The 16,481-nt window shown below is 28.5% G+C and overlaps 1 protein-coding gene across 1 annotated transcript in view; it reads right to left on the minus strand.

Annotated features, from left to right (window-relative positions):
- Positions 1–417: 417 nt before the first annotated feature.
- The window catches only part of LOC142326263 (uncharacterized), a 40,555-nt gene continuing 24,491 nt past the window's right edge, over positions 418–16,481 (minus strand). Inside the window, exons 4-7 of the mRNA XM_075368594.1 lie at positions 15,291–15,548; positions 7,387–7,512; positions 4,695–5,151; positions 418–529 (exon numbers count right to left, since the gene is read on the minus strand). Of these exons, the coding sequence (XP_075224709.1) occupies positions 522–529; positions 4,695–5,151; positions 7,387–7,512; positions 15,291–15,512 (813 nt within the window). The 5' untranslated portion in view covers positions 15,513–15,548 and the 3' untranslated portion in view covers positions 418–521. The remainder of the gene's footprint in view (positions 530–4,694; positions 5,152–7,386; positions 7,513–15,290; positions 15,549–16,481) is intronic.

Consider the following 16,481-nt stretch of genomic DNA (forward strand, 5'->3'; position numbering starts at 1 on the left):
TTTTAAAATCTGACACTCTCACATAGTGGGAAAAGAATCTAAAAATTATAATTCTGTTTGGCCCCTCAAGATTTAACAAATTTTTTTTTAAAATGAAACACATTTATATTGTGTAAATATAAATAAATAATAATGAAAAAATAAGCAATATTAATGTAAGTTAAAAAATACAGCTAGATAACAAAAAAATACAATCACCTGTTTCTAATAGATCTCTGGCATCAGAATACAAAGAATTTCTTATTAATTGTGCAGCTTTAGCTAATAAACCAGAATAAGATGCAGGATTTCCTTTAAGAAGTTCATCACACCAAGGCGTAATATCACTCTCAACATTACGTATAATATTAGGTTCTTCAATGCTCAGTTCACCAAACATTTTGCAAGCTAATTCCTTTAAATTTAAATCAGATGTTTCAGCAGCACAATCTATGATTTCATTAATTTTTTTAAAACTGTAAAGTATTTCCAATAATTTCTTTTTAGCTTTAACAGGATCCCTTTCAGTGATGACCAAAGCTTCAGATAACTAAAACATACGATTTAAAAAATAATCATACACAAGTACATAAAAATATAATTCTAAATTCTATAACACTTAAAATTCACTTATCAAAACCTTTCCCTTTTTATCCTACTAACATTTTCTATAAACCACATTTATCATACAATAAAAAATAAACAGCAGGAAAATGTATACAAACATATTTTTTATGAAGCTATTTTAGCAAGTCAATAGTTAGGTGGGTTACATAACTTGGAACACAAGTGGGTTAGAATTGTTCTACAGTAGATATCTGAAGGGATCAAGCATCCCAGTAGAAGGCGACTATGTCATATAGGCCAGACTAAAGAAACATGTAAAGAAGTGAATAGGAGTTAATAGTTTAGTTTTATCCATAACCAATTTATTATTAGCAGTAAAAAAAAAAAACTGCTTTATAAGAGTGATATCAGTTTTTCTATGTTCATTACAATAATAAGAGATAGTAACACAAAAAACATGAAATAGACAAAATTTTAATTGCAACTTCCTCTATTTCTATCCTGAGAAAGACTTATACAGACTAAAATAAAAAAAAATTGCACTGCAGCAATAAAATCTTTTCAATTACTGTACTAAGCTCAACAAAAAGTTCATGAAAGTGTACAAAATTGGAAAAAATATAGAAAAGTTGAAGGACTAAAGACAACCACAGCGATTCATTTCCAATTTTAAGTTAAGTTGATTGGAATAACTCTGAAAGAAAATGAATGTGAATTCATTGTAATAATGAATGCAAATTGGAATAAGAATGTGTTATTAGAATTTATATAAGTTGAATTAGAATGTTCTGAACAATTAATTACACTTCATTATTACTAATAATAATTTATACAGAACTGATATAAATTTCCGGAATTTACAAAGTGTGTTCAAAAAGTAATGAGAATTTTGAAATTTCACTGGATGTATTAGTCAGATTCTCTGCATTTTTTCACTGTTGTATTAGTAAACACGTCTGAAAAGTATCTGTAAATGTTTAGCCATACTGGATGTTTAGTCTGTTGTAAGCTGTCAAAAGGATAACACATGTTTTGGTACAATCAAAGATTTTTTATTTTTATAGATAATTGATCAGAGAATTTGTGTTAAATTTTGCTATTAGAATGGATTAAAATGTAGCAATGTTTTAAAAATATTAAATATTACTTTTGGTGAGTCTGCTGTGAGTAAAGCAAGGGTTTATGAGTAGTATAAGCATTTCCAAGAAGATCGTGAGACCTTCCTTCAACTTAAAATGCTCTTTGAAGAAGACAAATGCCCTGGGTGCCCCAGAACATCAACAACCGATGAAAACATGGAAAAAGTAAAAGAAATGATTATGAATCATCACCGAATCACAATCAGAGAAGTAGCTGATGATGTTGGGATATCAACTGGCTCATGCCATGAAATTTTTTCAGATGTTTTGGGTATGAAACGTGACAGCGAAATTTGTTCCAAAATTGTTGAATTTTGAACCAAAACAATGGAGAATAGAAGTTGCTCAGGAGTTGCTAAATGAAGTCAACAACAATGAAGAACTACTGAAACGTGTCACAACAGGTAATGAAACATGGGTTTACAGATATCATGTCAAAACTAAGGCTCAATCATTCCAATGGAGGCTTTCTGGATCAAGACCGAAAAAAGCTCGACAAGTACGGTCGAATGTGAATGTTATGCTCACAGTGTTCTTCGATTTTAACGGCATAGTGCATGATGAGTTCTTGTCACAAGTTCAAACAATCAACGAGTATTACATAATGCCGTTTGCATGAAGCAATCTGAAAAAAACACCCAGATGTGGCGAAACAATTCATGGCTTTTGCACCACAATAATGCGCCTGCTCACAATTCATGGTTTGTTCATCAATTTTTAGCAAAAACAACACTGTAATGATACCCCAGCCACCATATTTGCCAGACATGGCCCCGTATGACTTTTTTTCTATTTCCAAAGATAAAGAGAACCTTAAAGGGCCATCGTTTTACAAGCATAGATGAGATTGAAAGTAAATAGCTGAAAGAGCTAAACACTATTCCAAAGATTGAGTTCCAGGTTCCAGAAGTGTTTCGGGGATTGAAAAAAGCACTGGAATAAGTATATATCTAATGGGGATTATTTTGAAGGGGATAACATTATTGTAGACAAATAAATAAAATTCTTTCCAAAAAACAAAAATTCTCGTACTTTATGAACACACCTCATACACCAGTAAGGTGATCAACAGAGCAAGTTGATTATATTTTTATCAACACAGTAGTAAGTAGATATATATTTTAAACTTATATATGTACATTATATACACATTTTTATGACAAATTTATTTTTAAATTAAATTTCATAAAATTTTATTAAAATTAATTTTAATTCAAGCATTATTGCCAATAATTTATTTACATAAGCAATACAGGTTAAAATTATAAAGAACATTTTGATATATAAACAATAAAATGCTTAGAGTGTAATGAAGTAATATGAGATTATATTACTTCGTTACGTATTACGTTGATGAAATATACAAATCTTTGATAAAATGTTTTAAGAGTTTAAAGTGATATTCTAGTAAAACTGTTACAAGGCAGGACCAATTTAGTCTGCCTGGTAGACTCAAGCAATTATGGGTCATAGCAGTAGGGATATTTTTATGCACGATATTTTTATTTAGTGTTTATGCACGCTTTTATTTTAACTAAATATTTTCATTACTTTTCATTTTAAAATTTAATAATTATTACATTTATTTATTGGTTATTTATTAGACATTTATATAACTCATTTTTTACTTTTCAGTGCATTTTTATATTTGTTAATATATTATATTTTTTTGTTTAAAATTCTCAATTTGATTTAATTCTTATTTTTTACTTTTTAGAGGGTTGTCTAATTTGTTTGCCTTTTTTTATTAATGTTAATATTAATATTAGTTAAATAAAAGCTTTTTTAAAAAATAATTTTTTATATGTAATCAAATATATTATTGTAATTTTTTTTTTTTATCTTTTACTTTTTAGTCTTAATGAACAAAAGCTTTTCATATCCAAAAAAAAAATATTCTTAATAATATTTATATCTGAATATTATTGTTTGTTCAAGCTTGTTTGGTTTTAATATTTGAAAACATTACTCAAATATAAGACACATGATGTGAAGTTAATATAAAATTAAATATAATATTAAATTAATATAAAAAAATTAAGTTAATATTAAATTTAATATAAAATTAAATATAAACTTGAAAAAAAAATGTTCAAGAAAAACACATTTAAACTTGTGATTTGGACAAAAGTCTCACTTGAGAACTTTACACAACTTTTTTACGCCAAATTTTCTGACTGCCATGGTTCAGGGCTTAAAATGTTCATAAACATACTCATCATATACTATAAACTACAGTAATATACAAATCTGCGTTTGAGGCAAACAAGATAGAAATTCCCCGCCTTAAGTTGTAATATACAAAAATGAGAAAAATGTAACGTTAAATTATAAACATTAGAAAAATTTTGTCATACTAGTTTTAAATTATACACATATTAAAGAATGCTATTACTTTTTTCCTTAATCAATTTTCTTAAAAGGTCATAATGATTCTCTAATAAGGATATTGTTAAGATGTCTTTCCAAAATATAAATCTGATCAAAAGATTTTTGATAAATGTTACAAATATTATTTTTTTTCTTTAAGTGGAAATTAATATGTGTTTTAAAATCACAACTGCAATTAAAAGACTTTTGGGAAAATTTACATACATACTTTTCCTTTTGGGATGTAAATTAATACGCAGCTTTAAATTAGAAAAATGATTAAACATCTTCTGACAGAAGTTATAAATTAATTTTTCTCTTTTGTATGAATATTAAGATGTCTCACTAAATTGTATTTAGTATTAAAAGACTTCTGACAAAAGTTACAAATATAATTTTTCTCTTTTGTATGAATATTAATATGTTTGTTTAAAGCGCTTTTATTATTAAATGACTTTTGACAAAAGGTACAAATATAATTTTTCTCCTTAGTATGAATATTTAAATGTAATTTTAAAGTAAAACTATGATGAAAAGACTTCTGACAAAAGTTATAAATATATTTTTTCTCTTTTGAATGAATATTAATATGTCTGTTTAAAGAGCTTTTGCGATTAAATGACTTTTGACAAAACTTACAAATATAATTTTTCTCTTTTTTATGAATATTAAGATGTCTCACTAAACGGGATTTACTATTAAATGACTTTTGACAGAAGTTACAAACATAATTTTCCTCTGTTGTATTAATATTATTAAGATGTCTCTTTAAAACATTTTCAAAATTAAATGACTTTTGACAAAAGTTACTATTTTTTTTTTGTTTAGTATGAATGTTAATGTGTCTCTTTAAATAACAGTTACATCTGAATCTTTCATTGCAATATTCACAAACCAATTCTTTTCCTTTTTGCTCGAACAACTTGTTTTCACTACTTATATTCTCTGTTAAATTTTCTATCGTTACATCACCGTATGCACAATTACATTCAATGGAGTTTTCATTTATAATTCCATCATTTAACGAATTATTTATGCTCTTATAAGTAATAAAATTCTTGGTACTTCCCTTGATGGTTCCTTTGTCCATAGCAACCTGTAAATTAAGTTATTTTTTATTATAATTATAAATTAATAAAAAATTATTTTAATTACAATAACATTAATAAGTGTTATCTTTCAAAAAACCACAAAATATGTATAAAAAATTGAATAATTTAAACATATATTCATAATCAACATGGTATTGAATATTAATTAATCAGAGTTAACTTCAGTATAATAAGGAACTTTACTTATTTTATAGTATGTTTATAATCTTGAGTGAAGCTTTATTATGAAATGCATGTTTTAAGAAAACCAACAAAACTAATTATTTAGCAAATTTATAACAGGTCAATATATTTATTACTTCTACATTCATATTGATTACATCTACAAACCCACACATTTTATATACACGATGTCTGGGGTGAAGGTATCTAAAACTAATGGCCCTATTCAGGAAACCAGTTCTTGAAATCTCTTACAACATAAGCTCAAACGACAGGATATATCCCCAAGATTTGTTCAGTATACTCTCAGATTCAGCAGAATACACAAATGCAGACAAGCCAACTCCAATGCAACTGTCAAGATACATGCTTTGGTTAGTAGTTTCAATTAGTTATGCATGTTCAACGGCTTGTACAAACTGAATTAAATATCAATTCTCCTACATCCAAGACATCATATTCCAAACATATGACTTCAAGAGAGACTGGAAGCTTGGTTTCACAAACTGGAAATCAAAAGGTTTTTTTAATTCCAAGAGACTGTGAATCAAGTAAGCAATGAGTTCACTGCCAGTCTAGGTAAGTCTATTAGGTGGTCTAGTTATGGACTGCAAATTCCTCCATTTGCAAGTGTACAAGTTACAAATACATCACATTAAACCAAACGTTCGTTGCCAATATCAGCTTGTAGCAGAGGCAATCATCATATTGAAAACAATCCTAATTATAATGATATTTTATTTAGAGATGAGGCAACTTTTCATACATTTGGGATAGTTAAAGACACAATTGTCAAATTTGGTATAGTGAAAACACCACACAGGAATAAAAAATTAATGAGACATACCGAAAGTCAGTATCTGTTATGATGAGAAAAGATGGCATCATTGGGCAGTTTCGTTCATGAAGTCTGAAAGGGAGCAAAGGTACCTGCCTTTCTAACGGTTTTCCCTGATTCTTGAACCAAAACCTTAACCTTTCCAGCCCAGGTCGATGGCTCAACTTGCGACTTATCCTCCCCAGAAGAGGAGGAAGAGCCAGCAAGCTGCAACACCTCACCAGGTTTAACCCACTTGGGCTTACCCTGTTTCTTAATGTCAACTGTGTCAGACATACCCTCGATCAACAATCCACTATACAGTGAACTAAATGGGTAAATCCACAAGTACAAGAAATTCACACCACTTAACCCGTGTTGGATTGACTACATGAAAATTCAGGTAAGAAAATTTTCACGTAAAATCTCAGATTAAAGTCTAATAGACATACAAACAGTCATTATCTTTTGCTAAACAAAGTGGGTGCACAATAATAAACACACAATACAAATAAAAACTATCAACACAAACAGTTGCCAATATGACAGCTGTTCAAATTAAACAAATGTATGAAATTTCAACAAATTCAAAATTAACAGACCACAAATTATTAAAGATAACAAAAACCAATAACAATAAATAAAAACTGACTAATAGACAGTCCCTGTGCCAATAGAGTAGTTCAATGAAAATAAACCCACCCACTCCCAAAAATTTGAAATAAAATACCCAAAGATAGAAACCAAAAACAAATGCCAAACCCTTACAAACAACCTAGTATAATAACTTCTGAATATTTTCAGAAACATAGCAAACAGTAACCAACTAGGTGGAACCCACACAAACCAGACTGTTTCCGCTGGCGTTGTGTGTTTCTCTCTGTGTCAGGTCCATTTTAAATTGCTTACCTGGTAAAATATTCAAATTTTACAACCGGAACAATTAAAAACAAATCACCTGGAGCTTATTGAAATGTGAATTGTATCAACAGATTATAATACATACATTTAGTTATCACCAAATTTTCAAACAAAAATTTACTCTCACACACTGATAATTTATCATTTACACATAGCATAAGTCAGTATTAATTAAATAGAACTAATAGAAATAAAAACAATTTTTTTTTATAACAGTAAAAGTAATAAAATATACATATATACAAATTACATACATATATTTATGAAATAAACAAGAGAGAAATCATGTTTATTACATGATCCAGTAATTAATACTTACATAACCTGGATAAAACCACATCTCTTCTTCTATCTTCATCATGCATAAATCATTTATTTGTTCATTGGTTCTCATATTAAGATTAGGTTGTGATGAAAGGTCATCATTCAACAAGTTCTCAGATTCCTTTAAAAAAAAGGATAATGAAAAACCTTAAAAAAAATATGAAAACGAACTAATATTAAATCATTTTTTTTATTCTACCTGCAACTTAATAATACCATTATATACATCATAAGATTCAATTTAAAATAGATATTTTTGGTAACAAATACAATTAAAAATCTAAGTCTAATTGCTAAAAATGATACAAAAATCAAGAATTAAGACAGAAATAGACCAAAAAAAAGAAAAAAGTTGTTTTAATTAATTTTTATATAAATTTTAAACTAGTTATAATACTAGTATATATAATACTAGTTATAATATAAATAGTTATAATATAATATAACTAGTTATTAAAAATGTATACAGGTTTTATTTTCTTAATGTGTAGGTTGCAATTTGTTTAACTACAGAACATAAAATCAACACCACCAAGGCCAAATGAAACGCGGATGATATATATGTAATGAAAAGATAAACAGTGAGGCCCCAAATTTCCAGACGTCAAACTAACTGGACTTTTTAAATTCAGACTCGGCAATTTAAAAAAAAAACAAATACATTATTTGAAAATTTTAACACTATTCAAATCGATCTTTGCTTCAATGGGAAGGTTTTTATCAATCTTTATTTTACTGGGTTTTTTAACAGACTTTTCTTCAATTCATTTGCATTTATTGTTGGGTAAAGTTAACAAAAATAAAAGAACACACAGCTCGTATTTGCCAAAAGAAATTGGACTTTAATTAGAAAGAAAACAACTGAACTTATGTTAAATCATAACCTTAAAAAATTAAAAGAAATTATGAAATAAACATAACTTAATTCTATATAAGAAATGTCAGCTGAATCAACATATGAATAATGATATTAAATGAGAAAATAGATGAATATGCATTTTTCAAATACACATTTTGAAAATCAACAATTTAACAAAGCCTGAAAACAAGAGAACATAAAACACCCTATTTACAATTATATACTTAGAAAAACATGACATCAATAAACATAGTATGACTGGAAAACTATTTGCATTACTGACATATGCTGTAATATTGAAAAATTAGCAATGAACAAATGTCATTAACTTAGAAAAATAAACTACAGTACATCTTATTATTGGCACTGGCCTTTTCTGAATTATGAACATCATCAAACTTAACATTAAATAATTAAAGCATGTAATTCTAGTTTAGTATAGAAAAAAGGCCACGATTATATTTCAGTATAAAAAAAGGAGTTAATTACAATAATCAAATTGAAAAAAGTGAACATATAAATAGAGTTTATTTTAGTAAACAAGCTTACTTGAAAATATAAAATTACAAAGAAGTCCAAAAACGTAACCTCACATCAGGAGTTATTTTCTTTAGATTAATCTAAGAGAAGTAATATGAATTCAGTTCATGAATAGATAATAATTAATCTCTGCGATTAACGAATTACATTAAACTGAATGATAGAGTCAAGTACAAATATAAACAAATTGTAATAAGTAAGCACATAAAATATGTTTGCACATGACATAATAACATAACCTTATATAAGCCACCTGGGCTGCCTGTACTGAGTGCACTTAAGTGAATAAATGGGTTTTTAAACCCAACTTGAAAAACATAATGTACGATTTACTGAATGTTTCACAAATTTTACTAATAGCGTAACTGTTTACTATAATAAATAATGAAGGATTTGAACATCCCTTAATAACACACGAATATCGGTAAAAAATGAACTCGTGAAATAAAGTGCACATATACATACATAGTTTTCCTTGGCGTAGTCTGTGATGGCGAATAAAAAATAACAGAGGTAACAATTTGTGATTAGAAGTTGAATTACGTAGCACCTCAGATATGTAGCAACGAATTTGGAGAGAATCTGCATCGATGAAAAAAGAAATCAGCAGCTGGAGAAGAGTCGGCAGTTTGTAGCGATTGAAACACTTTCCGGAGAGACGTAATATACAGAATTTGAACTTAACAAAGAAACGAGGCAAAACAAAACATAGAGATCGGTGAAGTCACGAAACACTGACGAGTTGAACTACAGAATATTTCGACGGAGAAATACCACAACGTTTATGAGAGTACGAAGACGACAAACGTATTTAAAAACATGAAGTATGAGAGAGAAAGGTCACAGTCGATCGCACATGGTGAAAGTCTGATCTACTCTGCCGAAAAAATGGCGTAAGTGAAAAGAGGGGGAAACCAAACCTAGGCAGACCTAAGAGAGTGTGTGTTGGCAACAAGAATAGTGTCTAAGTGTTAGTATGAGAACGATTAGAGAAAACGTGTGGAATTCGGGAATTGAAGACATAACAAAAATTATTACATTATAAAACAACGTTTTAAATAGTTTAAAATAAAAAGAAGAAATGAATAAAAAAAATGTTTAGCCGACTTACCGGTACTGCTTAAATGTGTGGAAATATACTCACAGAAGACGTTATCGAAATTATCCACCTTTAAGAGATAACACAAGTTTTATATCTGTTAAAAGTTAAAAAACTCGACTGCAAAAAAAAAAATGGCCCGGCCAGAGCAGATCATTAAACGAAAGTGTTATGCAGAATTCCAGAGCCCCTAAATTTATATATATATATATATATATTTATTTATTTACTTATATAGCCTATGACACTTCCAGTAACATAAGAATTCTAATGCGCTGTCATACATCTAAATCAGTTCAGCCTGATAAATATATACACTCACACACCCTAAATACATTACAATCCATTTTGAGCAGTCGTGTAAAAACTAAATTAGCATATGCTTAAATAATATTTTGTCAACTTTTCATTATTTTTAGTGGAGAAAGGTGATCATCCAGAGATTGTTACAGATTAGCTTTCAAAATAAATATAATGCTGTGGGTTCTTATAGATTGAACAATCCCATTGAAAAATCTTAAACTCGTAATATGAATTTTTTCATTATTTTTAATATTGTTAAATAAATATGTCTACTTATTTATTGTGGTGGCAATTTGGCAAATGTGTCAAACAGATAAGCATTCTTGGTTTTCACTTGCCGCTCTACCTGAACCAGACTATTGAGGTGCTATATAAGCGTACCTTAATTTTTATTTCTTTATGTGTGGTCGCCATATTTGCTTTTTATGCTGACTGTGGGTACCATCAGTTGGATCCGGCCATTTTTTTATCATAACTGGCGACCTACAGTTTGCAAGCACCCAGGCATTTTGAATTCATTTTATGGAAGGAACATGGTTCGATTAATCATTTAAATTACCCTCTTAATGTTTCAGTCAAGTCCTTTTCAAATGAATGCTTACTTAGTCTCTGACAGATTTTTCTGAAAACTCACTTGTGTAAAAAATGTCCAAAGTTTTATCTTTGCATTTTGCATGCATGATTTCATCAATCTTAACAAATTTATCCATACACCATACCATATTTTTAACATAATTACTGGTTCCAGGGCCAAAATAAAATTTCACTATGGTACATCGATACATTTCATAAATCCTATCAAGCTATGTTGATTTCCCACTCTAGATTAACAATTTCTTTGCTCCAGAAATATAGGAAACAAAGCATTGATAAGAATCTTGTCGTCTTTCAGAACTATTTCCTACTTTAAAAACACTTCTGAAACATTTTTTCTTGCTGTATTGCCTAAACAGGTATAGCTTGAAGTAGTCTGCAAGGATGATTATTGCCATACATGATATTTGTGAAAACAATATACTGTTTTTGGAGAAACATAATAAGAACCGATGCCGCTCAACAATTTACTTATTTCTGGATTATAGATTATCAAGTGCCAAATAAAATCAAAATAAAGATAACAGTAAGTATGTCATTTTTTATTTTAGCTTGTTGTACTTGGGGATATGTTACACATGAATTTAACAAGATATGCGATGATAAAATGTGAGGTGAAAAGAAATTTAATCTTTGCCAGGAATTGATTACAACACTAGTTTTTCTGTAACCTAATACTTTAACTACTACACTAAACCGGTAAGAGTGGACATCTGTCACTGAGGGCAGCATCTGGGGATGTCAAATCAATGTTACATAACTTCAGAATGGAATATTTTCCCTGCTTAAATGCACTTGCAGTTTCATTTTGAAATTAATGTTTGTCCATTCGTAGGTTAACATATGGAACAAATTTCAAATTATACTCGTTAAAAACATAATGAATAACAATAATTAAGTTCCAAAGTGAATCACAATTTTACTTGATCGGTTATTAATTTTATATTTCTATTTTTTACAGATATTCAATAAAATGAAATGAGCACAACAGAAAAAATAAAGTTGAGCAAAAGGAACCCAAGACAAAGAATATGTGACTTCAAGCAAAGTTCTGACAGCTTTTGAAAAAGAGGAAAAAATTCTTAATTATTGACCTCAAAATCAATAGGGGATGTAATGAGAAACACATATCTTGCTCTAATAAAAGCCTTGGAAGAGAGAGGTAGAGTAACGAGATTGATTCAAAACAGCCAGATTTAGATAAAACAGAATACCAAGGTTCATCAGAAGATTCTGAAGAAGATTTGGATGATGATTTACCTGATCCAGTTCAACAAGACAAGCCAAAATATACTAAAATTATAGATGATGTGATTCACCTTCAAAATATTGGATATATGAAGTTTAACCAGGCATCAGGAAAAGCAATCATGTCAGAGAAATAGTACAAAGAGGGTAAATTTATTTTCAGAAATAAAAAATTAATTTTTGCTTATTTTAATAGTATTTATTAATAAATAAATAACTAAATATATATATAAATTACTATAATATAATATTATTATTATTATATATATAAGTTACCATTTACTGTGCTTAAAAAAAACTTTACTTTTTCTAATAATTATGAATTTCAGTGAACTTGTAATGAAGCCTGTTACAGAAAATTAGTAATTAAGAGCCTAGGTAATGAAAAGGATGAAATAATTAATTCATGTAATCATTTCTGCTAAACACTTATTTACAGAATAATACTACTTTTGTTAAAGGGAATCTTAATATAATTTTAAATAAATAGATCAGACGATCTTTTGCATTGTTATTTAATTTGTTAAAAATGAAAACTGGATTGTAATAAGCTCTTTTCTCATGACCTAATTTATATTTAATTTACTATTTCAGTGACTAAAGAAATATACCTAATCAAATTCAGTTTTTTACCTAGAGGATCAGTTGAATTTTCAGCAGGTACAAACAACATGTTCAGCTGGATTAGGATTTAAACTTTTTTTATTTTTTTTTTAATATGAATAAATTCCTATTTTTTTTCAGTGCATTTTAGTAACTGATAGTTAACTTTAGTTTACAATAATTATTCATACCAATAGGTAAAACATGTATCTTTTTTTACTAAAAACAGAAATATAATAGAGAAATGACTTAAAGGACTTTACCAAACAGTTATGCATTGCCATATTTTAGAAAGCACGGTGTTTTATAAATATTTATACAACACAGTGCTTTCTAAACTATGCAAAGTGCATTAAAAAATACCTACGCTTTGAATATGTAAAGCACATTTTTAGGAGCAGTATCCTTCAAATTAGAGAAAAAATTTCCAAATAATAATTAATAAATCTGCTTTTTTCCACATGAGGTTATTTCTTTAACTTTATTATATGTACGAGTCAGAAATTCCCTCAACTGTACACAGTAACTAATATATGATATATCACATAATGGTAATTATTTAGGTAACTGAAATTTTGTTACTATGAAATGATGACATTTATAGCAATTTTAAATGTATAAGTTTAAAAATAAAAGTAGATTATGTACAACCAGATAACACTTGTAAATAATAAACTTTTACTTAAATTGCTGAAAATAATAAGATAAACTGTATTAAACAAATATCTGAAACCTCAAAATGCTTCTGTATTAAATGAGCTATGCATATCAAAACTTAAAGCTAAAATTTTGATAATTATAGCATACTATTTTTGATTGTTGGTATGACTATTAATAATAGTAATATTTTTGTTGCCAGTGAGTCTTAAATCAAAAAAGCTCCACTGGATATCAGAAGACTTATGTAATAAGTGGATAACAGTCAACCATATTAATAAATCATATTTTAAATAGAGATTTAAAACGTTATATGTATTCTATAGTTAAAAGAGAATACATTTATCTTATAGGGAATTTTTTAGTAGTATGGAAAATGCTTTTCTACATAATTAGTTATATGTTTGAATTTTCAATAATAAACTATTGAACTTATTTTCACTCATTGATGAAAGTGAATCAATTATTTTTTTATTAATTAGTTGAATTATCACTATATTAGCTGAATGCAAATACTTGTGAACTCCCCATGTGAATGAGTAAGGCAAACAAACAATAACTGAACCTGGACTTAACACTATGCGGTTCTATAAAGCCACATACAATCATGTAGCAAATTCAGTCTTGAGCATCCAGTTCTCTGATATGCAAATGAGGTTATACTATTATAAAATAAAAAAAATTAATACAATTCAGATACATGAAATGTACTGTTAGAACTGTAATGCAGTTTGTTTCCACCATGATGTTACAAATTAGAAATAATACTAATTTTTGAGAAATCCATTTAGTATCATTCAAATAGTTGTATTTGATTTGTGTATGTCTAATAAAGACATTTTTCAATGCGTTTATAAATTTAAAGTAGTTCAAATGAATTGCAATTACACTTATTACATTAAGATGGTTCTAGAAATTATATACTCATATACATAAATGTGAAAGTTTATTGCGGTTCTGTTCGTTTGCAACAGGATCACATGAGAATCAATCGACCTTTGAGGATACATTTGTGTTTTCCCAGTTAAGCTTTTAAGCCATAGATTGAGCCCCGGCCTCCTTGGGGGTGAACTTGAGAATTTTCTTCTTGGAAGACGACCTAACACCATTTTTGATTTCATTTTTCCACATAAAAATAATAGACTATGCATTTTGAAGTATATTTGATTTTCAGCTCTCTATCTTGGTCCCTTCCCAAGAGATAGGAAATTCTAGGGTAAAGGAAAGGGGAATCAAAAGAAATATGTTCATCTACAGCAGGAGCACATCAGAACTTCTATGTCAAGAACCAGGGAAGTGTTAGAAGAAAGAGAAATTTTCAGGCTTTAAGTTATTTATCAGTATTATTTTCACAACCAAGAGGATTATGCAAACACATCAGAGGTCCAGGGGGTGGAGCCCTGACTTGCTAGTATATATATGTGTGACTTTAATGTGATACAAGTAAAATGTTCAAGTTATGTTAGTATACAGATGCAGTTGATTCACTTGACTTTTTCTTTTGCTGATTAAACTTTTAATTAATTAAACCAGTTTTTATTTATTTTACTGTATCTGTGGGTAATCTTTAAAGTTTTCAATTCTTGCTTACAAAGAAAGTGATCATATTTACATAAACATACACAAATACGACTATTTATAAAATATAATGTATAAATGGAAAAAAAAGTGTAGCAATCGCTTTAAAAAAAACCCCAGATACTAATCTCAGGAACATACAGGCAAATCTTCTGCTGTATATGGTTTTAAACACTGAAAACAATTTCAGTTCAGAAAAATATAACTAATAACAGCGCATCTTACTGACATTTGACTGTTTAATAATTAATTGTTCTGTAATGATGTAATAAATTGTAACTATCTTTGCTAAATAAATAAACTTTGTTTTTTAATGTAAGAAAATAAAAATAATTTATAATGCAGTAGTATTTTGTTATAATTAATGCACATGTTTTATTGATAAGAAAGCAGGACACAGCACATAAATAGTCATTACCTTAGGATTCAAATCAGACCCTTGTTGCATAAGAGTTCCAATAGTAAACCAAAAGCTGTTGGCGAGAGAAAATTGATTTTCTATCAGGTCATTTTCAATATCGCATGGATGTGGATTTTGCCATTCATATGGAGAAAATCTGGCAACGATGAACATTGTTATGGAAACAAGTACGTAAGCCGCTAACACATACAACCAAATTTCAACAGCCAAAGGGTTCATAAAAGAAAATAATCTTGTTGGCTGAGAAGTCGGCACCTAAAATAAATTTCATTAAATAAATTATAAAATAGTTTTAATGATAATTTTAAAACAATCAAGTACTTGATTTGCTCTAGGAACTCAGCATTTCCGTTTTTGAGTAGCTGAAGAAGACATAATTAGAGTTATAAAAATTTATAATTTATTCAGTTAGTAGAAAAGAAAATGCAGCAACAACTGTGTACATTGAATATAACTGAAGTTAATATTGATAAAACCTTTGAGAAACACAAGAGTGTGACTAATATCATCAGTTAAGGATAAAATAGGAAAACAAAATAATCACTGCAACTTTAAATGTTTATAATTTTCTTTGTATATTCATGGTAGATTAAAAGTGTTTTAATTTCTACAGTAATAACAGTTTAGCAGTTTAATTTGTTTTGTAAATTTTAGAACTGCTTTTAAGAATCAACATGTATGAAAGAATGATTACGTGGATTATAAATGATGAACAGTATATTTTTAGGTTAAAATAAAATGTTGAGCAGCATGATAAAGTATGAAAACACTTTAGAATTATTAAAAATTATAAATAAGTGTGAGCAGTTCTTATATGAAAACTACATGCCCAACTTGAAGTATTCATTGGAGGGGAGGGCATAGTCTCTAAACAGCACATACCTGCATTTCTGCTTCTTGTAAACTACATGTAAAGATTAACTTTTTTGGGAAAAACAGAAAAAAAACAGAAGAAATAGTAAAATATTAAGAGGTAAGACAGAAGTTGTGTAAATATAGTTTTCTGGAAGGAGTTGTTTAAATTCAGTTAAGGTGGTGCAGCTACTTAGACCAAATGGATGGATACCAAATGAGATGGGGAACAGAAGAAGGATTTGCATGGATTCAGTTAAGGAGGAAATGCATAGAAGTTACCTTGGAAGACTAAACAAAGTCTTCCAAGACTTCTCAAAGTTTGTTTTTTCTGAA

Source organism: Lycorma delicatula, chromosome 6 (assembly GCF_047948215.1).
Source record: "Lycorma delicatula isolate Av1 chromosome 6, ASM4794821v1, whole genome shotgun sequence".
NCBI classification, from domain to species: domain Eukaryota; kingdom Metazoa; phylum Arthropoda; class Insecta; order Hemiptera; family Fulgoridae; genus Lycorma; species Lycorma delicatula.